The sequence below is a fragment of the Callithrix jacchus genome, chromosome 5 (assembly GCF_049354715.1).
Source record: "Callithrix jacchus isolate 240 chromosome 5, calJac240_pri, whole genome shotgun sequence".
Taxonomy (NCBI): domain Eukaryota; kingdom Metazoa; phylum Chordata; class Mammalia; order Primates; family Cebidae; genus Callithrix; species Callithrix jacchus.
Window position 1 is genome coordinate 70,715,649 of NC_133506.1, and position 26,962 is coordinate 70,742,610.

The 26,962-nt window shown below is 49.0% G+C and overlaps 1 protein-coding gene across 3 annotated transcripts; it reads left to right on the forward strand.

The window, feature by feature from the left end:
• The first annotated feature begins 2,773 nt into the window (after nt 1–2,773).
• CD300LG (CD300 molecule like family member g) lies at nt 2,774–19,500 on the forward strand. 3 transcript variants are annotated; one of them, XM_008996712.5, is made up of 7 exons: nt 2,774–2,857; nt 3,794–4,129; nt 9,172–9,409; nt 10,539–10,651; nt 12,849–12,901; nt 16,782–16,901; nt 17,407–19,500. In XM_008996712.5, exons 1-7 carry the CDS (start codon nt 2,815–2,817, stop codon nt 17,512–17,514), a joined length of 1,011 nt encoding a protein of 336 aa, XP_008994960.1. In that variant the 5' UTR covers nt 2,774–2,814; the 3' UTR covers nt 17,515–19,500. The 3 variants fall into 3 exon arrangements, with proteins under 3 accessions (XP_008994960.1, XP_008994961.1, XP_017827870.1); XM_008996713.5 differs by having other exon boundaries at nt 9,325–9,409; XM_017972381.4 differs by lacking the exons at nt 16,782–16,901; nt 17,407–19,500 and adding an exon at nt 13,129–13,446 and having other exon boundaries at nt 9,325–9,409.
• Nucleotides 19,501–26,962: the final 7,462 nt, after the last annotated feature.

The window sequence follows — 26,962 nt, forward strand, 5'->3', positions numbered from 1 at the left end:
CTCACTTTCACCCTCCTCCCTAGCCCTTGCTCCACTTCCCAGCCTGGTGAATCTGTTTCTATTGGAGTTTTCAAGTCAGCCTCCTGGGCTAGGTGTGGGGCTGGGGAGTGGAGTGAAGGGCCTTCAGATAGGCAGGAAGGTGGTAGGGACCCGCTCAATACCCTCTTTATATGAATAAACATTTGATAACACCTCGCTTTCTCTCCTAAAATGACAATCAGACAATCATAAATAATATGCCTTCCCATGCACTTACTCTTTTAAAAGCTATATTAGGGAGAAAAAATAAAAGGAAAGCAATTTATAACCAAGTAACATATTTCAGTCTGCCAGTGAAACATTGAAGTGTCAGATGCTTGCCCTTGCATATCATAAGTCTGAAGTCAAGAAAAGTAGAGGATCAGGACAAAATTAAATAAATAAAAGAGCAAAGATATGCTATCAAATGCTAGAAGAAGTATTATTTTAAGGCAAGGCATGGTGGCTCATGCCTGGAATCCCAGCACTTTGGGAGGCCACCATGGGAGGATTGCTTGAAGCCAGGAGTTTGAGACCAGCTTGGACAACATAGCAAGACCCCGTCTCTACTAAAAACAAAAAATTAGCTAGGCATGGTGGTGCATGACTGCAGTCCCAGTTACTTGGAAGGCTGAGGTGGGAGGATCACTTGAGCCTGGGAGTTTGAGGCTGCAGTGAGCTGTGATGTTGCCACTGCACTCCAGATTGGGCAACAAGAGTGAGGCTTGTCTCAAAAATAAATAAATACATTTTTTTGAATCTGCGGTTTTTTTTAACTACAAAAACAGATCACCTTTTGTAGTCTGTATATGTAAAAGGGAGACAGGGGTGGTGGCTCATACCTGTAATCCCAGCACTTTGAGAGGCTGAGGTGGGTGGATCATTTGAGGTCAGGAGTTGAAGCCCAGCCTGGCAATATGATGAAACCCCATCTCTACTAAAAATACAAAAATTAGCTGGGAGTTGGCACACGCCTGGAGGCTGAGCCAGAAGAATCACTTGAACCTGCAAGGCAGAGGTTCCAGTAAGCCCAGATGGTGCCACTGCACTCCAGCCTGGGTGGCAGAGAGAGACTCCATCAAAAAAAAAAAAAAAAAAAAAAAGGAGGCAGGGCTGAGATCATGGTAACAGAGTTTTCACCAACGTGAACAGCTGTCCCTGCCCACTAAATGGCAGCAGTGGTTCGCAGTCATTGTGAAATCAGAACGCTTCTCCCACATTGCTAGTCTCAAACAGACACAATCTCCCCTCCCAGAACCACTGAGTTCATGCTTCAAATATTAAGCTGACAAGTGAGTAAAATTCCAACTGAACATTTGGAAGCATATATGCCAAAATGTTAATGGTGTTTTTCTAAAGCAGAAGGGGAATTACAAAAAACATTCCCTTTTGTTTCCTTTCTTTCTTTTTTTAAGTTCTGCATTATGTAAAATCTTGCTTACCTGTGTGAACTTCGCAGACAGAAAAAAAAAAAGAGTCGTCGTTGAAACCAGTGTGTCAGGGCTCCCAGGAGTACCTTTTGTGTGTTTTGTTTTTTGTTTTGAAACGGAGTTTCGCTCCTGTCACCCAGGCTGGAGTGCAATGGCGCCAATTGCGGCTAACTGCAACCTCCCCCTCCCGGGTTCTCCTGCCTCAGCCTCCCGAGTAGTTGGGATTACAGGCATGTGCCACCACGCCCAGCTAATATTTTTGTATTTTTAGTAGAGATAGGGATTTCACCATGTTGGCCAGGCTGGTCTCGAACTCCTGACCTCAGTGATCTACCGGCCTCGGCCTCCCAAAGTGCTGGGATTACAGGCGTGGGCCACGGCACCCGGCCCAGTTTTGGTTTGGTCCTTTCAAGGAGGATTCAAGTCTGCTTGAATTGATGGAGAAACCACCAATTCTCTTTCTCAAACTCCAAAACAACTCCGCAGGCCTGAGGGAGACCAATTTTGCAGCGCGGACTGCCCAGGTCTCCAGGGAATCCAGCTCAGCTCAGCCCTACAACTTTGCTCCGCCCGGTCTGCACCGCCGCCCCGTGGCCCAGGACAGCACTGAGTCCTCCAAAAGGCGATGGCGGAGGAGGGGCCAGGGACCTTGCCCCAGCGGCAAGCTTCTTTCTGTCCCATCAACCACATGGCAGTCTGGTGAAGTTTATGGACCCCTCTCTCAGTGTAATAGCGCGTAAGTATATAAATAAAATCCATATGCTGAAAAAAAACTAATATTGGTGAGATGATTCTCAAAACTCTTTATAAACATGTAATCTAGTAATAGCCCTGTTTCATTATTAGCTGTAAATAACCAGCTCTGTGGGCAGGTCTAGTAACTCATGATTTTCCAAGCAGTGAAGAGTACACACGACGTTTCGAGATATCCACAGCCTGATGTGCCAGTATCTGTGATTGTAATTGGCAATAAATTTGCAGGTACTGCTAACAGTACACTCCTGATAGGAGAAAAGCTAAACATTAAAAGTCGGTGAAAGTCAATACGTAACTTTTTCCCATGCGAATACCTGGACTCCCTGAATTCGACTTACAGACCTCTTAGGGTGCACGGACCACAGGTTAAGAGAGAAGCACCAGCGTGGGTTTTCAGTCCTGGGAGGTGAGCCGGGGTAGGCACGCGTGGGCAGTCATTAAAGGGAAGGCAGAGGCGCCCCCCCGCTGGGCCTGCGGCGGGGTGACCCGCACGCCCCTCCCCTCACTTCCTCGGCCTGGTTTCACGCGACTAGAGGAAGTTAAAACCCCGCGTGGCTGAAGAGCAGCTCACAGTTCCCAGCGTCTGCTCCTGCGGTGTCCAGCGCCCAGAATGCGGCTTCTGGTCCTGCTATGGGGTTGCCTGGTGCTCCCAGGTGAGATGGGGTGGGGGTCTTGGGAGGCATGTGGGGTTCACCCTTGGAGTCTGCCAGGGAAGGACCTCCTGACTGCCTGATAGCCCCAACCCACCCATCCTCAGCCTCCTCAGCCCTAGGGTAGCCGGGTGGTGCCAGAGCACGATTGCTGTTTCTGGAACCTAGAGCCAGGTTTTCTCCCAGACCCGTGGGTTTCCCCTCCTGGCGAGGTGGCTGTGAGAGTTGCTTTGCCTCTCTGATCTTAATTTTTCTACCCTGTGCCAAGCCTGGAGGCAGACAAGACACCCCCATCTGATTGTCCTTTTAAACTCAGCAAATATTTGTTGAATCTCTACCCTGCCTCTCCCCACAACCCTGAGAGATGGAGAATGATCATGTTTCATCAATTCTTTTGCTTTCTTTTTCTTTACCTTTTAACACTGAAAATCAGGATGCATCTTACAACTGATGCCAGTTGTTCAGTTGGCAATAGTGAGACCCCATCTCTTTGGAAAAAAAAAAAGACAAAAAATTAGCCAGGTGTGGGTGTGCACACCTATAGTCCTAGCTAGTGGGAGGCTAAGGTAGGAGGATCTCTTGAGTCCCAGAGGTCAGGCTACAGTGAGCCATGAGCACCCTGCCCTCCAGCCTGGGCAGCAGAGTGAGATCCTGTCTACAAACAAAACAAAAACCCAGAAACCCTCCTGGCTACCTGGCTATCAGATTCTATCTGAATCTACAACGCCCCTCCCCACCCCATTCCTCAATAGGCCAGGGTTAGGGAACAGCAGCAGCCCTGCCCAGAGCGGGAGAGGAGTACTGGCCTTTCCAAGCCTGTCCCCAGCAGGGGTGACTAAGAAAAGCCTTCCTTCCTCCTCTTAAAATGGAAGCTCTGGCCTTGAATCTCTGGTGCATGGATCCTGGTTATTCCAACCTCCACTCTTGCTGTGATTTTAGGTTATGAAGCCCTGAAGGGCCCAAAGGAAATCAGCGGGTTCGAAGGGGACACTGTGTCCCTGAAGTGCACCTACGGGGAAGAGCTGAGGGACCACCGGAAGTACTGGTGCAGGGAAGTCGGCCTCTTCATCTCCCGCTGCGCCGGCACCATCTATTCGGGAGAAGAAGGCCAGGAGATAACGGAGGGCAGGGTGTCCATCCGTGACAGCCGCCAGGAGCTCTCATTCACTGTGACCCTGCAGGACCTCACCCTGAAAGACGCTGGGAAGTACTGGTGTGGGGTCAAAAAACTGGGCGTTGATGAGTTTATACCGATCACTCTGACCATCTTTGCAGGTAACAAATATCACTCCTTCCCCGGGCTGGGGACAGGCGCTGCAGAGGGAAGAAGGAGGGGTGGTGGGGTGTAGTCCTGGTACCAACCTTATTGCCTCAGGGAGATCATGCAGGTCAAAGGCTGAGCAAGGCCTGGGGCACAGAGGGAGCCGCATAAGTCTTGGTCACTCTTTCGCTCTCGCTGCCCAGGGTACCACTAGTCGATGTCAGAGCAGGACTGAACCCGGATCTGTCCAGTGCTGGGCTCGGCGCCTTTCCTTTCTGCCCAGATGTTCTGGAGGGAGATTTCCATAGGTTGGGTACAAGATGGACATATCAGGGTATAAAGAAGACTCCTTGCCTGGTGTCCAAGATATTCCTGAGCAAAGAGCCACACCCGAGCCCTGACCATGCCGGCCTCCCTCTGCTTGTGCCCTCAACTCTCCTCTCCTGGCCTCCACCTCCCCCGATCTTGAAGTCCAGGCACAGGTGCTAGAGTGCTTGGGAACCAGCCTCTGGATAGGGTGCCTGAAGGAGGAATTGTTAAATGCAGAGACACTAAGGGGATAGGGCTGGAGCCATCGGGCCCGAGCAGAAGATAGAGCACCTCTCTGGGTGCCCAGAACCCCACCTGGACCTGCTGAGCTAAGGAGAAAGAAGCCAGAGAGGGCCCAGGGCAATGGGAGCCTTGGTCTGCTGGCCAGTGAGGGCAAGGTAGGTCTTTGTAGCCCCATTTCACAGATGAGGGACTGAGGCTGCAAGAGACTAAGTGATTTGCCCAAGGTCTCACAGCAGGAAGTGGCGGGACCAGGATTGTAACACAATCATTTCTGGCTTTGATATCTGCTTTATTCCCCCCCTGACCCTGTAGCTGGGACACATCCCAAGCCCAGGCCCAGCCCCACCACCAACAGATCCCCTCATTATTAGTTTTTTATTCCTTTCTCCATGGATCTTTATTTTAATTTAGGGAAATAAAGTTAAAGTTGCCAAATAGCAGCAGCATCAAACCACATTGAATCTGTTCTTCATTATTTACAAGATTCTCTAACCTCTTCCAATTCTTATCAGTATTCACAGGTCATTTTTACCAGTTATGATCGAGTTTACCTGTGTTTTCTATTTACCCTCATTTGTCATTCTTTGCATATAATATGTACACTACTGTATTACCCTCCTAGCTCAGACTCTGTGGCCTCTCTCTGATGGCAGTTGGGATATGAAATGAAGAGACCTCATGACAGTGCTGTGCTGGTAAATGCTTAACAGCCTGGGGGATGCTGTCATTTGTAGTGTTTTTCGATTTCTGTGGTGTCAGTGCTCCTCCCATGGCCAATTTCCAGCCATCCACAGTTTAACAACTATCTCACCAATTCCTGAAAAGTTAGCTATTAGCTCTTATGAGCCAGTGGGAGCCATCTCAGCACACCACTGAGTATGATGAAACATGAGAATTTCTAGGAAGGTCAGAAAAAGACAAATGTACCCACTATCATTTCTTTTCTTTTTATTTATTTATTCATTTATTTGAGACGGGGTCTCATTCTGTCATCCAGACTGGAGTGGAGTGACATGATCTTGGCTCATTACAACATCTGCCTCCCAGGCTCAAGCAATCCTCCTACCTCAACTTCCAGAGTAGCTGGGACCACAGGCACGGCCACCACACCTGGCTAATTTGTGTCACTTTTTTTTTTTTTCAAGGTGTGGTTTCACCATATTGGCCAATCTGGTCTCAAACTCCTGGACTTAAGCCATCTTCCCTCCTTGGCCTCTCAAAGTGCTGGGATTACAGGCATAAGCCACTGCACCCGGCCAGTCTACTATCATTTTCTTTCATTCATCCTAGCCTGAAGGCCCCAGGCAATGAAATATGCAAGATTAAGAAGTATAAATGATGGAAAAGAAAAGATAAATACTCTTTATTTGCAAAAGATTTGATCACTTACTTAGAAAAATGCAAGAATAATGATACAGATAGAGTATTCCTAATCCAGAAATCCGAAATGCTCCAAAGTCTGAAATTTTTTGCATGTCGGCATGACACATACAAAGGAAGTGCTTGTTGGGGCGTTTTGGATTTCAGATTTCTGGATTAGGGATGCTGAATCAGTAGATATAAGGCAAATATTCTGAAATCTGAGACACTTCTGGTTCCAGGCGTTTTGGATAAGGGATACTCAATCTGTAGAAGAGGGTGGTGGAGAAAGAGGGAGTCCAGGATACACAGTCAGCAAGGACTGGGAGGTGACAGTGACAGATGGACTTGGGGAAGCAGAGGACTGGAGTAGCTCCTGGGGGGATGGTTGCATCAGGCTTCTGTCCACGGTGCTAGGCACAAAGGATAGGCATTTTGCCCACAAGGAGTCTCAGCCTAGCAGGTAGACCCAGTAAACAAGAAATTGCAGTGTAAGTGAGTGTGAGCGCCACTGGAGCCATGCACAGGGGACTATGAGTGCACAAAGGAGAAGGAGATTAGCCGCTTCCAGGGAAGACATTACAGAGGAGTTGACCTTGAGCTTGTGCTGAAGAACAGAGAGAAGTGTGTTAGGCAGAGATGGAAAGGAAAGGCATCTCACACAGAGGAACAGCAAGTCCAAGGCACAGAGGTGGGCAGGAGGCTGGCTTAGTCGGGAATAAAGGACAACGCTATTGCTAGAGCACCGAGCAGGGAAAGAGGCGAGGCTGACAAGGTGGTTTGAAGCCTGAGTTTGGGTGTTTTTTGTTTTGTTTTGTTTTGTTTTGTTTGAGATGAAGTTTTGCTCTTGCTGCCCGGGCTAGAGTGCAGTGGTGTGATCTCGGCTCACTGCAACCTCTGCCTCCTAGGTTGAGGCAATTCTCCTGCCTCAGCCTCCTGAGTAGCTGGGATTACAGGTATATACCACCACGCCCAGCTAATTTTGTATTTTTATTAGAGACGGGGTTTCTTCATGTTGACCAGGCTGGTCTTGAACTCCCAACCTCAGGTAATCTGTCTGCCTTGGCATTCCAAAGTGCTAGGATTACAAGTATGAGCCACTGAGCCTGATCTGAAGCCTGAGTTTAAGAGGCCTTAAAAGACATGTGAAAGACCGGGCACAGTGGCTCACACCTGTAATCCCAGCACTTTTGGAGGCCAAGGCAGACAGATTACCTGAGGTTGGGAGTTCAAGACCAGCCTGGTCAACATGAAGAAACCCTGTCTCTAATAAAAATACAAAATTAGCCAGGTGTGGTGGCGCATGCCTGTAATCCCAACTATTCGGAAGGCTGAGGCAGGAGAATCACTTGAACCTGGGAGGCAGAGGTTGCAAGGAGCTGAGATCATGCCATTGCACTCCAGCCTGGGCAACAAGAGCAAAACTCCATCTAAAATAAAAAAGAAAAAGGAAAAGAAAGGCATGCTGAAAAGTTGAAACTTCGGCTTATAGGCAATGGAGAGGCACTGACTGTTCTAAGGCAGAAGGATGGGATCCAACACAGACTTTAGAGACAAAACTGGTGTAGTGTGAAGGGTGGCAGGGAAGAGGCAGGCTGAGGCAGGTGTCGACAGGGAAGCTGAGGGTCTGAGCTAGGCGGGAGAGAGGCTAAGGGGGCTGCAGAAGGAGAGGGCCAGGGATCTGCGGGAACCCACCATGTGGCTCCTGGTTGGCCAAGGTGAAAGATGGCAGTGCTCTGTGCTCAGGTGGCGGGTAGGAGAGCTGCCAGCTGCTCCCAAGGAAGGAAAAGGGGTTCAGAGTGGTGCCGCCCCTGAGAGCAGCCTCTCCCTTTCCTCTAGGACCCTGCTGTCCTCCCTCCCCTTCTCCCACTACGACAAGCCTGCAGCCCAAGGCAAAAGCTCAGTAAACCCAGCCCCCAGGACTGAGTGAATGGTGATTCCGTCCTACCCTTCTTACAGAAGCAGCCAGTGAGTGCCTGCCTGGTACCAGACATGATTTTTTTTTCTTCTTTTTTTTTAAACGTGGGGTTTCACCATGATGGTCAGGCTGGTCTTGAACTCCTGATCTCAGGTGATCCACCCCGCTCGGCCTCCCAAAGTGCTAGGATTACAGGCGTGAGCCGCTGCGCCTGACCGCTTTTTTTTTTTTTTTTTTTTGAGACCGAGTCTTGCTTTGTCACCAGGCTGGAGTGCAGTGGTGCAATCTCAGCTCACTGCAACCTCTGTCTCTTGGGTTTAAGTGATTCCCCTGCCTCAGCCTCCTGAGTAGCTGGGACTACAGGCATGTGCCACCACGCCCAGCTAATTTTTTGTATTTTAGTAGAGATGGGGTTTCACCATTGCCAGGATGGTCTCCATCTCCTGACCTCATGATCCGCCCACCTGGGCCTCCCAAAGTGCTGGGATTACAGGCGTGAGCCACCCTGCCAGGCCTCAGACACGATACTTTATGGCCACCTAGGTGTCCCACAAGCCTGGGAGCTGGGTTTCCCAGCTGTGAAAGTGGAGGCTCAGCAGGGTTAGGTCATTCACTCAAGGTCACACAGGGAGTGGCAGAGCCCAGAAGTGGTCACAGTCTGACCCCAAAGCTTGTGTTCTGTCTGTGCCATCCAGAGTCTCAGGGGCAAGCCAGAAAGATGGGGCCTTAGGCCCTGACCTCTGGACTCATCCCTGCCACCCTGCCCTGCCTGGCCTCATGGCTGCAGAAGGAGGTCAAGGCGTTACTGAGGCATGGGTGGTGGGAGGTGGGCACATGGTGGTGATGGGAGGACCTGCCCTTCTGGTAAGGAAGGAGGTGACAATTGGCTGGGACTGCAGTGGGGTGGACAGGAATGGTCACCGGAAAGGGTCATGGAAGTGGGGAAGGGGAGTGATTGTGCCTCCCCGCAGAGGGAGCAGGCTGCAGACAGAAAAAGAGACTAAACATTATGCACAGGTGTGGGGTGTGCCTGATCTTAAAATGGGGTCTCCTTCCTTAAAATGACTCCATCTAGATCTGTTTGCTTACTGAGGTGTCCTTTAGCTGGGGATGTTCTAAGAAATTAGTCCCAGGGAGGCTACGGTGCAGGGGTCAAGGGTCAGAGGTCGGGGATGCTGGGATGTAAGGGTCAGGAAGGATGCTGAGGCATTGTTTTTGGACTTGTAGCTTCTCCTGGGCTCTACCCGGCAGTAACCACAGCCAAGCAGGGGAAGACAGTGGCCAAGACCACTCCATTCCCAGGGACCTCCCGATACGGACACAAAAGAAACTCACAGTGCACAGGGACCTCTCCTCACACAGCGACCTCTCCTCCTTCAGGGAGCTCCCGCCCCATCATGTACCTGGACTCCACCTCAGCTGAGGACGCCAGTCCTGCTCTCAGCAGTGGCAGCTCTAAGCCCAGGTGAGCCCCAGGGCACCCATGTCCCCTTTCAGGCCATCACTAAACCTTAAGGTGACTTTGAGCAAATAGGAACCCAGTGCTCTTTCCTCTAAGTGGACGCATCCACTTGTCATGGCCACAGCCTGCAGCTGTGGCCCTTGAGCAGTGGACAACTTGCACTGTAGGACCAGCAGCCCTGCTGTCTATCCAGGGTGAAGGGTCGCCAGGGTCCCAGCCCCCACCTCAGGCACAGCCACCCCAGTCGGGGGCTCCTGCCTATATACTTTGCACCAAGCCCTGTGCTGAGCATGAAAATTCAGAATCCAAAAGAAAACAACTTTTTTCCTTACAACTGGAGTCCCAGCCTGAAGGATTGGTTCTTGGGGGTTGTAACTGCACTCAGCTATCAACATCCAGGCAGCTGCTGGCAAGTTCAGACCCTGCTGAAAGTGAACCCTGGGGTTGGCAATGGGGGCAGTGGCGCCTTCCACGCCAGACAGGGCTGATGGGACATCGTGGCCCATAGTGCACTCTCATCTCCTTGGGAGAATCAAAGGATATGGCTTGACTCACAGTTAGAATGCCAGGATGCCCCCCATGCCAGTGCCAGTGACGCCAGCCCAGATACAAGCTGCTGAGGATTTCCCTTCACACCATTGGGTGACCAAGCAAGTCGCTCATTGCTTCAAATGTCAGTTTCTCCAGGGTGAAATTGGGCCACTCCTACCTAGTTACACAGGGATTGTGGGATTTGACGGCTATCAATGACAGGGTGCCTGGCATGTGTCTGGCTCTGAACTAAGCGCTTTACACATCCTGACCTGTTTGATCCTCACCGCAGCCATTTTACAAAGGAGGAAATTGACACCCTGGGAGGTTTAGTCACTTACCCAAGGTCTAGAAGGTGGCGGAGCTAGAGTTTGAACCCAGGCAGCCTGGTTTCAGGGTCTGTGCTAATTAAATAATGTTTGTCAAGAGCCAACAGCACTAAATGCTCCTGCTCCCCACCCCACCCCCGCAAGTCTTTGCTGTATTGAATTGGATTTCATGCTAGGGATTGGCTTTCTCAGCCTGTACCTGGGACCCCCAAAGGACATAGACTCTGGCTTGTCTGGTAATAGCCACTAGGCTCCTTGTGTCTCATCTCCAGGTTGTCCATCCCATTGGTCCGCATTCTGGCCCCAGTCCTGGTGCTGCTGAGCCTTCTGGGGGCCGCAGGCCTAATCACCTTCAGCAGCCATCTGCTCCGGTGGAGAAAGGAAGGTAAGCAAAGGTGGGTGGGAGGAAGGTGGGAGGCTCACTGGGCCAGGGGCCTCACTGAGACCTGCAGCTCAGCACCCAGCCCTGGGAAGACCCTGTGGGCCTCAGCGTGTCCGTCTGAGATAAGGGCGTCAGGAGCTATGCCCCCACCTTCTGAGGGACCCACAAGGCGGTCAACCTTAGGAAAGCAATTCACAAGGGGAAATGGGAGAATGAAGGGTTCTCAGCTTCTTCCTGCCTGTGTGAACTGATCAAGCACTTCTCTACCTATTGACCCCAGGGAATTCCCAGCAATCCCAGAGATTGCCAACTCCTTGTGTGGGAACCAACTGCCAGGGGCAATGCAGGGCCAACCACTTGAACTTGAGCAGGACAGACAAGGTGACCCCACTCCTGCCACTGGGTCTCTAGTGCTGCTCAGTCCCTTCCATAGGCCGAGGCTCAAATCCAGGCTCTACCACTTTTGAGCTGGCGACCTAAGGCAAGTCACCTAACTGCTCTAAGCCTCATTTACCTAAAATCACAGATACACATCAAACAGAAATAGAATACAAGCCACAAATGTAATTTAAAATTTTCAAGTAGCCACATTTTAAAAAGTTAAAAAAAAAACATCTAGTGCCATTAAATGTATTTTATTTTAATTATTTATTTTTTAGAGATAGGGTCTCTCTCTGTGGCCCAGGCTGGAGGGCAGTGATGTGATCATGGTTCACTGCACCCTTGAACTCCAGGGCTCAAGTGATCCTCCTGCCTCAGCCTCCCGAGTAAGCCACTATGCCAAATCTAGTGAAGTGAATTTTAATAATGTAGTTTATTTAACCCAACGTATTCAAAACATTATCATTTCACTATGGAATCAATATGAGCAGATCAATGATGGCGGGGTGCCGTGGCTCACACCTGTAATCCCAGCACCTTGGGAGGTTGAGGCAGGTGGATCACGAAGTCAGGAGAGCGAGACCATCCTGGCCAATATGGTGAAACACCATCTACTAAAGTACAAAAAAATTTTTTTTCTTTTTTTTTAACGTACAAAAATTTAGCCAGGCATGGTGGCGTGTGCCTGTAGTCCCAGCTACTGGGAAGGCTGGGGCAAGAGAATTGCTTAAACCCTGGAGGTGGAGGTTGCAGTGAGCCAAGATCACGCCACTGCGCTCCAGCCTGATGACAAAGCAAGACTCCAACTCAAAAAAAAAAAAAAAAGAAAATATCAATGATACATGTTCTACTTTCATGTTTTTCATATCGAGGCATCAAAACCCAGTCTAACGTGAAGTAGTCACGTTTCAGTGCCTGATAGCCACGTGTGGTTCCTGGCTCCTGTTCTGATGGCAAAGACTAAAAGGATTAACTGAAATCTCAGTAATAAGAGCTACCATGTGGCAGGCACTATCCCAGCTTATCTCGCTTATCCTGTTTAATCGCCTCCACACTGTGGAGAACACACCCATTTTCCGGGAGAGCACACCCATTTTCCAGGGAAGTACACCCATTTTCTGGGGAGTATACTCATTTTCCAGGGGAGTACACCCATTTTCCAGGGGGAGACACAGAGACAGAGTGGTTACGCAGCTCGCCCTTTGTTTGCATAGGTAGGAAGTGGTGGAGCCAGGAAGATCATCACAATGTCATCCCCATGGGCATGGCCACGGGGGAGTCCTGGGCCCACTTTCTGTCTCTTCCACGAGTGGCTTCTAGGAGGAAATGTGGGCTTTGTCCAGGGCCCCTCTGAAAAGTCCAGGGCAGGAGCATTCCTGGTCACAGCCTCAGAGCCACTTAGCTCTCAAACTGTGATCACCAGCCAGCAGCATCGACAACTCCTGATAGCCTGCTAGACATGCAGACCCTCAGACCCTCACCCCAGACTACTGAACTAGACTCTGCACTGTACGAAAACGTCCAGGGGGTCCTATGTGCACACTAAGGCTGAAGAAGCTATGTCCTTAGCACACAGATTTATTTTCCCTACCAGTTTCTGGCCCTCATGAGATCATCTCCATGCACTGATCTCGGAAGACTGGGTCATTCCCAAAGGTCTGAGCTGGAAGGGACTCCTCTGCCCATCTGGCTGCCTCCTCCCTCTGGGAAGCCCCTGCTCCCATGTGCAAGGGGCCCAGTCCACCTCTCTGGGAGCAGCTACAGGCCGTTCCTCACTACTCCTGGCTTCAAGGGGCTCCTCCTTCTACATCTCTTTCAGCTCAACTGGCCACAGAGACACAGAGGAATGAGAAGGTCTACCTCTCACACTTGGTAAGGACAGAGGCATATGGAAACCCAAGCTCAGATCCCCGTGGGGCTGGGAGTCAGGATTCCTGGCTCTGCCTCTGTGACTTCCTACCTGGCTCCTCATGCCTTGGGGAGTGCCCATAGGCGACTTACAGGTAGGAACCTAATTTCCCGCTGGGAGCCAGGCAGGGTGGACACCAGGATCCATGTGAGTGTCTTCACCAGGCACCTTCTTTCCATCCCACCTTTAGAATCACAGAACATCAGAGCTGGGTCCAGAGGAAGCCTTTGAGATCTCTAGCCCGACCTTTCAGTTTGAAGCAAATCCCCTTTCAGAACACCCAGGGGTGAGGGCCCCAGCCCTAGCTGAACCCTCCAAGGGTGGGGTCCAGGGACTGGGGTCCAGGGACTGGCAATGCTACAAACTCTAGTGTGCTTTTGCAAAAGATGAAACTGAGGCCCAGAGAGGGTAAAGGCCTTGCCATGGTCACACAGCAGGTGGTGGCCCAAATGGAGAACAGGACCCAGATTTCTTGACTCCCCGCTCTTCTCTTTCCAGAACGCCCTCATGTTTTCTCTGAGCTTCCTTGGCTCTGAGACCAAGGAAGCATGGCTGCCCTAGGACCCAGGCTGAGGGTGGTGCTCTGGGGACCAGGGGGCAAGACAATAGGGGTCCCTGTGCCCATTGTCGGGAGCAGGGAACCTGCCCCAAGGCTACTGCTACAAGGAGAGACTGTGCCCTCCGAGGCCCGGGCTCCAGCCTGGGGGTGGTGGGGGCTGCGGCATTGCGGTTCAGGACACAGAAGCCCCATCTGGACCCTCCTCCCTCCACTGTTGACTGAGATGCCTCCACTCATTCCTTTAAACACGAGGGCAGGAAAAGGGAGCTATCCTTGCCTTCTTTCCTGGCGCCAGTGAGAACAAAAGACTCAGGCCTGGTCCCCCAGGGAGGACTCGGTGGGAATGGGACTTTGGGCTGGTAGGAAGCAGTTGTTGTCGTCTCAGGAAGCTCAACAGAGCCAAAGGTGGCGGAGGGGAGTGAGGGAAAAGTCACAGAGACGCATGGATGGACGGACCGGGGTGCCACTGATCGTGTCCAAACCCAGCCTCCTGGCTCTGCGGCCTGGGACCTGGGGCTCACCCCACCTAGCTCTGGAGGAGGGGCTGGGGTCCAAGGAGGCTAAGAGCTCCTGTACCAGCCACAGCTCCCATGCCGCTGCCTTCAGGCCACCCTGGGAAGGGCTGCTTTGGGCTTTTTCTGCCGAGGCACCTGACCCTGCTTCTGCTGAAGAGGGAGGGGACAGTAAGGGGCACAGGGCCAGCAGGCAGAGGGGCTGGCCCTTGTTGATGGAACGATGGAACAGAGCACCCCAAGAGGGTCAGAGGCAAGAATCCTGTAAACACAATCAGATGCGGCCTTCTTTTTCTTATTTCCCTCGTGGCCTCTCCATAGGTTTTAGCAGAGTCTGGAGATGGAATTGAAGGGGCCTGGGGTTTCTTTGCCCACATTCAGGTCAAAGAGAATGGGGGGGGTGTATTACTTATACTTTGAGAGAGCCTCGAAGGGGTGTGAAAACCCTGAGGGAAGTGTTAGGGGTCAGACCAGCATTTTCTTTCCCAAAGAGATCTTGCTGAAAGGATTGCCATCCATCCATTCGTCTGCCATATGTTTTTTTTTTTAATTGAACACCTACTAAGTGTCAGGGGCTTTATATACGCCATTGAATCCTCATAATTCCTACATGAGGTAGGCATTATTATTCCCCCCATTTTGCAGATGAAGAAATAGAGGCTCAGAGAGAAAAGGGACTTGCCCACAGTGACCCAGCCTGAAAGAGGCAGAACTGGGGAAACTGACTGAGGTCTGTGAGGCTGGCTGCAGCGCCCTCTGCATCCTGCACCCCACTGCACTGAAGTCCAAGGGGTTTGAGGAATGGCGCCAAGTTCACAGCCCAAGCCTCTCCCCCAGACTCAGGAGAAAGAGCTTGGTACAGCTGCAGACCCTCACTCCTGGAAACGAATAGCCTGCTGAGCTCAGATCAGAACTCAGCCCTGGCTACCCAAGACTTCCCTTGTTCTTTGCCACGTTTGTTACTAATACCTAGAAACGAGCTCTGATATATTTCTTGCATATATAGCAACCCAGAAAATGCCTCTGTGCTTGCTGGAACAGGACCGATCATCCACAGTGGAGGCAGAGGGCAGGGGAGAGGTCGCGAATCACACGGGACATGCGGTAGTGGGCCTCGCTGCTGCCTGGGTGTGCGGTTTGGCCTCTGTACCGCAAGGTTCTTTCCTCAGACTCGGTCATCCTGGAACAGGTGATGCTTCTGCAGCTGCCGGTGGTCCAGGGTCAGCAGTGGCTGGGTTATGACCAAATTGCAAAGCTGAAAATATGGATTCATGGGTCTAACGTCAGGAGTCCTCTGGTCTAGCCCCAGCTCTGCCCTGCACCAGGGCCCCCTCTGTCCTCACCATGGACAGGGCTAGGAGGGACAAGAGCCCTGAGTGGCAGTATTTGGGAATCACCTTACCGCTCCCAGTCCCCTCATCCCCTCATCCGCCAGCCACACTTCCCCCAGGGAATTCTGCTCCAATTCCTACCTTGTCCCCAGAAGACTGAATATGTCATCCCTGTGTTTCTTTTTTTCTTTAGTATATTTTTTATCTTTTTAATTTAAAGTTTTAGAGAAATGGGGTCTCACTATGTGGCCCAGGTGGGTCTCAAACTTCTGAGCTCAAGCAGTCCTCCAGCCTCAGCCTCCCAAAGTGCTGGGATTACAGGCACGAGCCACCACACCTAGCCTTCATCTCTGCATTTCTAACAAGAGATGGCTCAAACATCCACACTTCTGCCCCCATCCCCGACAGCTAGGTATTGAGAAAAGCGGGGGCCAGCTTAGTAGACCACAGACACTGAGCCCAATAGAAATGCGTCTCACGCCTTGCCAGGATGGCAGCAGGGTATAGGGAAAGAGCTTGGGTCTGCGGTCAGACAGTTTCCAGCATGAGTCCCAACCCAGCCATTTGCCAGCTGTGTGATATCAAGCAAGTTGCATCCTCTCCCTGAGCCCCTGTTGCCATAGCTCACATGCTCGTAAATAGGAAAGAGTGAGATGATATACCCCACAGATGCCCAGAAAATGGGAGTTTCTTTCTCTGGTATCAGTGCCCATTGGACCATGGGATTTGCTGTCCAGGAAACCTCAGGGCAGCCTGTGACCTTGGGAGTCTTGGCTGGGGGCCTTGGCCAGCTCCAGCCTCTGCTCTGCCCACTTGCTAGGGAAAGGGAGCTTGAGATGGATGGGCCTGGCATTCCTGATCTGAGGACCCATGGGAGCAGCCGGGCCCGGGTCAGAATGTGGGCTTCCCCACTGACCCTGGACTACCAGCTCTCTTCCCTGGGCCATGGTCTCCTCATCTGTTGGATAATGGATTGCTCAGACCCATCATCTCAAGAATTTTTCGTGTGCCCCTTGTTATTCAATGAGTCTTTGGAGTGTCCAACTTTGCCGTCTCCTGGCTGGTCACAGACAACCTGCAACTTGCATGATCTTTCTGCTTTAGAGAATAGAACATAATGAAAACAAATCCGTCATTCCAGAAGTTCTCACTGGCTGAGTGGCAAGATGCTATTATGAATATTATAATCCCAAAGGACAAATTCTTAGCCAGTTTTACAGCTGAGGAAACTGGGCTTCCGAGAGGTTACACAGCTTGTCCAAGGTCACCCTGAGGGGTAGGAAGTGGCAGAGCCACGGAGGAGCTTAGTGTTCTTCCCCTTCTGGCTCCTCCCACCTTGCCCACCCCCTCCCACCTTTCCCTCCTCTCGTTGGGCTTGGCTGGGCTCATAGACCCTCCCTGCTGCCAAGAACAGGCTGTTCTGACCAAGTCTCTGTGACAGCCGCTGGGGAATTGCCAGGACCCAGAGGACGCCAGGATCAGCCTTGCAGGGCCCATGGGGCCTCTCGCCATCCCCGAGCCTTCTGCCAGCCTCTACACAGAGATCCAGTATCTAAGCCAGGTACAGACAGAGGGCTCGGGAGCGGGAGGGGCTGCAGAGCCACCTTGCCTGCCTCCACTCAGACAATGCCAGGAAGTGGAAGAAGGCCTTTCCTCCGCATCCTCTCCCCAAACCCCACACCCCCCGCATCCGCCCACCTGCCCCCTCGCAGCCGTGAGCCAAGCCCATTTCACCCGGGAAGCCAGGGCTTTTGACCTCACATTGTCTTTTTTCCGGTCCAGAAAATTCCTGAATAGCTGGTTGGGAGTCCCGGCTGACAGAGCTGTGGGCTGCCGGGAGGCCACGTCTGTGTCAGAACCCAGCCTGGGGCCTTGAGGGCGCCTCCGGGGATGGACGGACTGGGGATATAAGGGGCCATGAGTGAAAGCCTGGGGGTTCCAGGGAGACGTTGTTGGGTCCTGTGCCCCTGCAGAGGGGTGGGTGCAGCAGCTACCTGGGGACCACCTCCGATACCTGCCACCCTCATTTGGGTTCTGCTCTCCAAACCCCACTGTTGTCTTTACAGACCACAGAGAAAGAGGAAGCTTCTTCCCAGGCCCCCGAGTGGGACGTGGTATCGCCTCCCCTCCACACGTCTGAGGAGCCGGGCTTCTCAAGGTTTGTCTCAGCGTAAGGCAGGAGGCCCTCCTGGGTGAAGGCCGGCCATGAAGCAAGGTGGCTGGATCTGCACCGACTCCCGAAAGCTTTTCACCTCATCCTCAGAGTCCAGCTGCCCAGACTCCAGGCTCTCCCCACCTTCCCCAGGCGCTCCTCCCGCATGTTCCAGCCAGACCTCCAAGTGTTTGTCAGCCCTGGAGCCCGGAGTGGCGGCCTTGCCCTTCCAGCTGGAGACTGGGACATCCCTGATATGTTCCCGCCCCTGGCCAGGTCAACCGGCTGAAGACCCTCGGCAGGACCACGCAAGGCTCAGAGGATCTGGTCTGAGTTTCTGTCTGCTCCAGGAACTCCCCTGGGCCTCATGCCCAGCATCAGACCCTGCCTTCCTCCTGCTGCAGACCCCACTTTCTCCTCTCTCCCTGGCATCCTCAGACTCAGTCCCATGGGTTCCTGCATCAGCTGGTGATAAGGAGGAGCAGGCTGGGGTGAGACTGGGATTAGAGCTTCTCTGTGAACCACCTGCACCCCAGCCCTTCAGGAAGCTTGTGAAAAATGTGATTCTTGCGCCCCACCAAGACTCACCAAAACCATCTCTGGGGCTTGGCACAGGACTCTGAATTTCTAACAGTGCCCAGTGATTGTTGCACTTGAGTTTGAGGGCCAGTGGGCCTGATGAATGCTCAGACCCCTCTAGCTTACAGTCTGTATTTGGGGTGTGGTGTCTCCCACCTGCCCCCATAAGATCTGCTCTGTCCACAACACCATGACCCAGCTGGGGACTTCCCTCAGGTCTGCCTAAGTCCAGGCTCAAGTCAGGTCAGGCGCACATTGGAAGGGTAAGACCAGGACTGGCAGAGAGAGCTTGCCTTTCCATTCTCCCTCCCCGGCCATGCCTTCTTGCCTTTGGAAAAATGATAGAAAACTTTGGCTCCTTCCTTGTCTAGAAAGGGTTACTTGCCTATGGGTTCTGGTGGCTAGAAAGAAGAGTAGGCAACAGAGTGCATGTGGGTGTCTAAAACAGAGGGGAGTAGGAACAGGGCAGATAGCTGAAGGTGACTGAGTCCAGCCAGTCCCCTGGAGAAGGGGCTGGGAGTGGGGTAAAGTAGTACTACTACTATTTTTCTTTTCTTTCTCTCTCTCGATTTTTTTTTTGTAACCAATACAGTGAATAAGCAGGACCCAGGGAAGTTAATAGAAGGAAACTTTATTTTTGGGTCCTACTGTGGCTTTACAATCTGTCTGGTGGAAGAAATTCCTTCCCTACCCCTGGAAGATTTTTTCTTTCTTTTTTTTTTTTTTTTTTTGAAGAAAGAGAAAGAAAAAGAGGGAAAAAGAGGAAAAAAAAGAGGGAAAAAGAAATATTACTTCATTCCTAAAATGGGTATCAATAATGGCCGATCAATATTTTGTGTGTTTAAAGTGGATAATGTATATTTTGTGTGTTTAAAATGGAGAGCTCTATTGATTTTATTTGTTCTGGATCTTAGTTCCAGTCCCGGATATCATTATCAATTTTCTGTCTCGTTGAATCTAAATCTCATTATGGGTCTTATGTATCTGGGTGTTAAGATCTCTTATTATTACATTAATCCTTTTACCCTTGTATCCTTGTAGCTTTGAAATCTATTTTATTAATTGTGAGAATTGCAACTCCTGCTTTTTTTTATTTATTTTTGCTCTCCGTTTAATTGGTAAGTTTTTTTCCAACCCTTTATTTTGAGTCTTTGTATATCTTTAGATATGCCGTTAGATTTTGTCTGTATCTTTTGATTGGGGGATTTAGTTGATTTAAATTTAGGGTTACTGCCATTTGATATTAACTGGCTATTTTATCCTTTCGTTGATGTAAATTCTTCTTTATGTTAATACTCTTTACTTTTTGGTGCATTTTTAGAAAGGGTCATACTGGTTGTTCCTTTCTGTGTATAATGCTTCTTTTAGAAGTTCTTGTAAAGCAGGCCTGGTGATAATAAAATCTCTGAGTACTTGCTTGTTCCTAAAAGATTTTATTTTTCCTTCAATTGTAAAGCTTAAATTGGTAGGATATGAAATTCTGGGCTGAAAGTTCTGTTCTTTAAGTATATTGAATATTGGCCCCCACTCTCTTCTAGCTTGTAGGGTTTCCGTTGAGAGATCTGCTGTAAGCCTAATAGGCTTACCTTTATGGGTAACTTGATCTTTCCCTCTGGCTGCCCTTAATATTTTCTCCTTTGTTTCAATCTTGGTGAATCTAACGATTATGTGCCTTGGGGTTGGGGTCTTCTTGAGGAATATCTTTGTGTTGTTCTCTGTATTGCCTGGGGTTGAATAGTGTCCTGCTTTGCTAAATTAGGAAAATTTTCCTGGATAATATCCTGAAGAATATTTTCCAGCTTGAATTCATTCTCTCCGTCACATTCAGGTACACCAATCAAACGTATATTAGGTCTTTTCACATAGTCCCATATTTCTTGGAGACTTTGCTCATTCCTTTTTATCCTTTTTTCTCTATTCTTGTCTTGTAGTTTTATTTCATTGAGTTGGTCTTCGACCTCTGATATCCTTTCTTCTGCTTGCTCCATTCGGCTGTTTAAGCTTGTACATATTTCACTAAGTTCTCGTGTTGTATTTTTCAATTCCATAAGTTCATTTGTATTCCTCTCTATATTGTCTATTCTTTTCATCATTTCATCGAACCTTTTTTCCAAGTTCTTAGTTTCTTTACATTGGGTTAGAACAAGTTCCTTTAACTCCCAGAAGTTTCTCATCATCCACCTTTTAAAGCCTACTTCAGATAATGGAACACAGTCCTTTTCCATCAGGACTTGTTCTGCTGCTGATGAATCCTTTTCCATCAGGGCTTGTTCGGTTGCTGATGAGTCCTTTTCCATCAGGGCTTGTTCCGTTGCTGATGGGTTCTGATTTTGAGTATACTTGGCCTTCTTAGGCTATTCTTTCCCCTTCATTGTAGATGAACCGCCTTTCTAATTAGGTTTCTGAGTCGACTTCCGATTTATTGATTTCCAGTGCTGGGATCCGAGCAACCCACTGTGGCGGCCTAAATAGCAGCGATAAGACTGATGGTGCTCTTCTGCCCGGGAATCTCTGGTCTGGCTTCCCTCTTGAGTCCCCAACAAGCGGCTCTGACTTCCCGGAGCTCCAAACTCCGGTCAGTAGGGGAAGCGGTCCCGTTTGCTCTGCATGAAGAGCTGCTGCGCCAAGGCGCCGGCAAAACCGCTGCGGCGGCCACAAGAGTTGCGCTGGCGACCCGTGGGGCTCCTCCACTGGGAATCGGCTGATCCGTGAGTGACGAAAATTCGTCTAAAAGTGTGGCGTCGTCTCGTTCTCTGAGCTTTCACTGGGAGCTACAATCCTGAGCTGTTAGTGAACAGCCATCTTGGATCGGTCTCCTCTTTTTTTTTTTTTTTTTTTTTTTTAATGAAACAGAATCTTGCTCTGTTGCCCAGGCTGGAGTGCAGTGGGGCAATCTTGCTCACTGCAACCTCTGCCTCCCAGGTTCAAGTGATTCTTCTGCCTCAGCCTCCTGAGCAGCTGGGGTTACAGGTGCACATCACCACACCCAGCTAATTTTTGTATTTTTAGAAGAGACAGAGTTTCACCATGTTGGCCAGGCTGGTCTCAAACTCCTGACCTCAAATGATCCTCCTGCCTCAGTCTCCCAAATTGCCGGGATTACAGGCGTGAGCCACTGCACCTGGCCCTATTTCCTTCAAAAAGTGAAATGAGGAGTTGTTCAGCATGCAAAACTCGTAAAGATGGAGACAAAAAAAGAAAAGGAAGAAAAAAATGTCACCCATAGCCTCACCAGAGACAAGCATGATTTCATTTTGTTATATTTCCTTCCACTCTTTTCTTCTCCACATGATTTGCTAGTGTTCTTTTTACAGAGCAATTATCTTGTACATACCACTTCATATCCTGCCTTCCCCACTTTATTATTCCATCACTTTATTCCAGCACTTCTCTGTTTTACAACCCTTTTATAAATAAAACATTTGTCAGCTGCATATTCCATTCTATCACTGTGTCTCAATTTATTTAACTGATCCTTTATCACTCGGTATTTAATTTGCTTCCATTTTTGCTATTGTAAATAAGTATGGGTGAATCTTTGCCTGGGGCTTTATCTGCATTGGGAGGAGATTTCTCTCTTTTTCTTTCTCCTTCCTTCCTTCCTTCCTTCCTTCCTTCCTTCCTTCCTTCCTTCCTTCCTTCCTTCCCTCTCTCTTTCTTTCTGAGATGGAATCTTGCTCTGTCCCCCAGGCTGGAGTGCAATGGCACCATCTTGGCTCACTGCAACCTCTGCCTCCCAGGCTGAAGCAATTCTCCTGCCTCAGCTTCCCAAGTAGCTGGGACTACAGGCATGTGCCATCACACTCCACTAATTTTCATATTTTTAATAGAAACAGGGTTTCACCATGATGCCCAGGCTGGTCTTGAGCTTCTGACATCAAGTGATCCACCTGCCTTGGCCTCCCAAAGTGCTGGTATTACAGGCATGAGCCACCACACCCAGCAGGGAGATTTCTTAAGGAGGATTTGCATGCGTGCAAGTGCCAGATCATAGGGAGCGAACATTTTTGAAGTTACTGACGCCTCTTGCTAAACAGTTTTCTGGAGTGGCAGCACCAATTTCCCGCCCCCCAGGGCCTTGCAATCAGTGTTCCTTGAAGTCCTCTTAATCTGTCCCTGCAGGAAAGGCAGGAGAAACGGTGCAATAATGCCCTTGTGATCAGAACCTGGAGGGCCAGGGGGGACTGGGTGGAGGTGGAGCTGGTCTGATAAAGCAAAAGGAGCTGATCAGAAGGTGCCAGCCAGTGCCCGAGGCCCCTGGGCTGGGGTTATACCAACTACCTTTTCCAGGTGGAGAGGGAGCTCCCAGGCCTGAGCTCTGTGGGCTGCACCCAGGCTCCAGGCACTTTGTGTGCCAAGGTGTTTGGGACATAGGGAGCAGCAAGTTTCAGATGGTCCCACATCTTCTGCTGGGACCTGGGCACATACACTGTCCAAATGTACCCAAGAAGAGCATCAAAAGCAGGTTTCCCCCCTGAAAAAAATCCCTTGGCTGAGTTTTCCCTGAAACCTCAGGGAAGAAAGGAAAGAACCCTCCTGTCCTCTCAATCTCTCCTCACCTACTGCAGCCAGGACTTCCTGGGAACCAGGAGGTGGTCAGCTGGGCCATCCCACTCCCATCCTTTCCATTCGAAGACGAGGCTACATATATGGACATCTTTTGTGAGGCAGACCTCTCTCCCAGGCAACCTAGGATTGGCATCCATGGAATTCCAAGTTTCAGTGGATTTATGAGACATGCAAATATTATTCAGAGACACTCTCTTATTCCCACAGCACCACCAAGAGGGCCCAGCTCCTTCCTGACAGGCAGGGGAGAAAGACCTCTCCCTTGCTAGTTGCCTCTTGGCAATCCCCCATTTGGATACCCCTTGGTTTTAAGTTTGTACACAAATACTCAGATCTGCAGTCTTTGGTATTTATGTGAGATTCTATTCAATACCCTTAAACAAAAGAATGCAGCAAGTCACTGTTTACCTACCCTGAGAATGAGGGTTTCCTGTTTGGGGACTTTTGTTGGGAAGTAAAACTTCAGAAAAAAATGGAGGAATATTGAAGAATTGCAAACATTTAGTTTTGCCAAATTGGGACAGTAAATTTAACAAAAATAACAAACTATCATTTACGAGTTCATCTATTTCCTTAAAAGAAACTTCTCTTTTTTGAGATGGAGTTTTTGCTCTGTCACCCAGGCTGGAGTACAGTGGTGCGATCTTGGCTCACTACAACCTCCACCTCCTGGATTCAAGCAATTCTTCTGCCTCAGCCTCCCCAGTAGCTGGGGACTACAGGCATGCACCACCACGCCAGGCTAATTTTTGTATTTTTAGTAGAGATAAGGTTTCACCATGTTGACTAGGTTGGTCTTGAACTCTTGACAGTAAGTGATCCACCCGCCTTGGCCTCCCAAAGTACTGGCGTTACAGGTGTAAGCCACTGCGCCCAGCCAAAAAGAAACATTTTAATACCAAAATGGATTATTTAAGCCCTCTCTTCCCCACCTTACTCTCGACAAAGAATTGGAAACTATGATTCTAATCCACTGAGGTCTATTAAGGAGAAATTTCTAAATTGATCCAGGAAGTGGGTGAGGGAGGGGCATATGGTGGGAAGGAAAACTGAAACAGAGAAGGTGGAAAGCGCCTAAGACATTCGGGGGGCTGTGATGTGCTTTGGGAAAGTCTTCCCAGGAGCAGGGAAGAGCTCTCCAACAGTATCACTTCAAGGTGTGACAGGCAGGCACCCGGGGCTGACAGCTGGGACGGCACCTGGCACAGCTGGATGTGAGTGCCGAGGCCCTGAGTCTGACACAAAAGCAGCAGATCTGCCCATCTGCAATGACACATGGGCTGGGACAGAAAGATAAAACCAGGGGCCCTTTCCTTATTGTCTTTCTTTTTGTTGTTGTTATTTTTTTTTGAGACAGAATTTCGCTCTTGTTACCCAGGCTCTTGTTACCCAGGCTGGAGTGCAATGGCACGATCTCGGCTGACCGCAACCTCCGCCTTCTGGGTTCAGGCAATTTTCCTGCCTCAGCCTCCTGAGTAGCTGGGATTACAGGCACACGCCACCATGCCCAGCTAACGTTTTGTATTTTTAGTAGAGAAGGGGTTTCATTGTCTTTCTTTCTTGCCTTTTGGAATTGACTAAGTTCTATTTTTGTTTCCTTTTTTTTTTTTTTTTTGAGACAGGGTCTTGCTCTATCTCCAGTCTGGAGTGCAGTGGTGCAATCTCGGCTTACTGCAACCTCCGCTTCTTGGGTTTAAACAATTCTCTTTCTCAGCTTCCCAAGTAGCTGAGATTACAGGCACCCACCACCACACCCGGCTAATTTTTGTATTTTTAGTAGAGATGGGGTTTCACCATCTTGGCCAGGCTGGTCTTGAACTCCTGACCACATGATCCACCTCGCTCAGCTTCCCTAAATGCTGGGCTTACAGGCATGAGCCATCACACCCATCCTACTTTTGTTTTCTTATGCCATTCTTTCTCCTTCTACACTATGGAGGTCATGATCCTCTATTTTGAATCTTGAACTTTGTATTATACATAGATTTTCAACAAAGACTACAGTTAATATTTTCACATTCCTTAATTTTTCCTCAAATAATACAGGATCCCCAAACCCTTTAACTCCCATAATTCCCTCCTATCTTGTACACCATTTTCTTCCAGTTTTTAGTTCTGTCCTTTCTTTCTTTTTTCCAACAAACTGGACTTCATGGTTAATTCCTATTTTTAATAGGTTTATTAAGGTATAACTGAGGCTGGGTGTGTTGGCTCATGCCTGTAATCCCAGCACTTTGGGTGGCTGAAGCAGGTGGATCACCTGAGGTCAGGAGTTTAAGACTAGCCTGGCTAATGTGGTGAAACCTTGTCTCTACTAAGAATACAAAATTAGCCGGGCGTGGTGGCACATGCCTGTAATCCCAGCTACACACCCGGCTGAGGCAGGAGAACTGGGAGGCAGAATTTGCAGTAAGCCAAGATCACACCATTGCACTCCAACCTGGGCAACAAGGGCAAAACTCTGTCTCAAAAAAAAAAAAAAAGTATAACTGGCTATATACTACTGGATACGTTTTGACTATATAAACACCTGTGAAACAGTCATCACAATTAAGAAAATGAACATATCATCCCCAAAACTCTTCTTCTGCCTCTTCATAACCCTGCCCCACCCCCACCCCCAGCCCCATTCACCAATCCATGGGTATTTGGGTTCTTTCCAGTCTGGGGCTATTACAAATTGAGCTTCTGTGAATATTCATGCACCAGTCTTTCCATGCTATCACTTCTCTTGGGTAAATATCTCGGAGTGGAACATCTGGGCCATATGTTAGATATATATGCTCATGTTTTCCAAGGTGGTCATAGCATTTTGCATTCCCAACAGCCATGTAGTTCCTCCACCTCCTCACTGACACTCCCTACTGTCAGCCCTTTTCATTTTAACCATTCTAATAATTGTACAAACTGTACCAAAATTGTAGCTTTACTTTGCATCTCCCTGATAACTAATGACTTTGAGCATCTTTTTATGGGCTAATTTGCCATCCACTTATCTTCTTTGGTGAAATATTTTTTCAAATATTTTGTCTATTTTTATTGAGTTTTGAGAGCTCTTCATATATTCCAGAGATAACTCCTTTATCAAATATGTGATTTACAGATATCTTCTCCCAGTGTGTGGCCTGTCTTTTCATTCTCTTAAAAAGGTCTTCTTGGACGGGTGTGGTGGCTCACGCCTATAATCCCAGCACTTTGGGAGGCCGAGGCGGGTGGATCACAAGGTCAAGAGATCGAGACCATTCTGGTCAACAAACTGAAACCCCGTCTCTACTAAAAATACAAAAATTAGCTGGGCATGGTGTTGCGCGCCTGTAATCCCAGCTACTCAGGAGGCTGAGGCAGGAGAATTGCTTGAACCCAGAAGGCGGAGGTTGCAGTGAGCCAAGATTGTGCCATTGCACTCCAGCCTGGGTAACAACAGCAAAACCCCATCTCAAAAAAAAAAAAAGGTCTTCTTAGTTTGCTGCACTGAAAAAAGAAAAAAAAAATGTCCTTCACTGAGCAGAAGTTTGATTTTTTTTTTTTTTAGGAGAAAAAAGAAAGAAAGGAAGAAAAAAAGAGAAAGAAAGGAAAAAGGAATAAAAGAGAAAATAAAAGGAAGAGGGAGAAAGAACAGGAATCTTGCTCTATTGCCCAGGCTAGAATGCAGTCTAAAAATGGGAATTAAAAACCTCTTTTATGCCAATAATTGTGCTTAACAATGGAGACAGGAAGGAATAAGGGAGAAAAATAAACAAGCAGCCAACCAATATTTCATTTAAACCTGTGAAATGCTATGCAATTGCTGAGGAGTGATTTACTTCCAATTTTGTGGTCACTTTTAGAATAGGTATGATGTGATACTTGGAAAATGTATGTTTTGTGGATTTGGGGTGAAGAGTTCTTAAATAGTTATTGAGTTTACTTATTTCAGGTCTGAGTTCAAGTCCTGGATATCCTTGTTAATTTTCTGTCTTGTTGATCTGTCTAATATTGACAATGTAGTGTTAAAGTCTCCCACTATTATTGTGTGGTAGTCTAACTCTCTATAAGTCATTAAGAACTTGCCTTATGTATCTGGGTGCTCCTGTATTGGGTACGGATCTATTTAGGATCGTTAGCTCTTCTTGTTGCATTGATCCTTTTACCATTATGTAATGTCCTTCTTTGTCTCTTTTGGTCTTTGTTGCTTTAAAGCCTATTTTATCAGAGACGAGAATTGCAATTCCTATTTTTTTTTCTCTCCATTTGGTTGATAAATCTTCCTCCACCCCTTTGTTTTGAGTCTTTGTGTATTGTTGCATGTGAGATGGGTCTGGATGCAGCATACCGATGGGTTT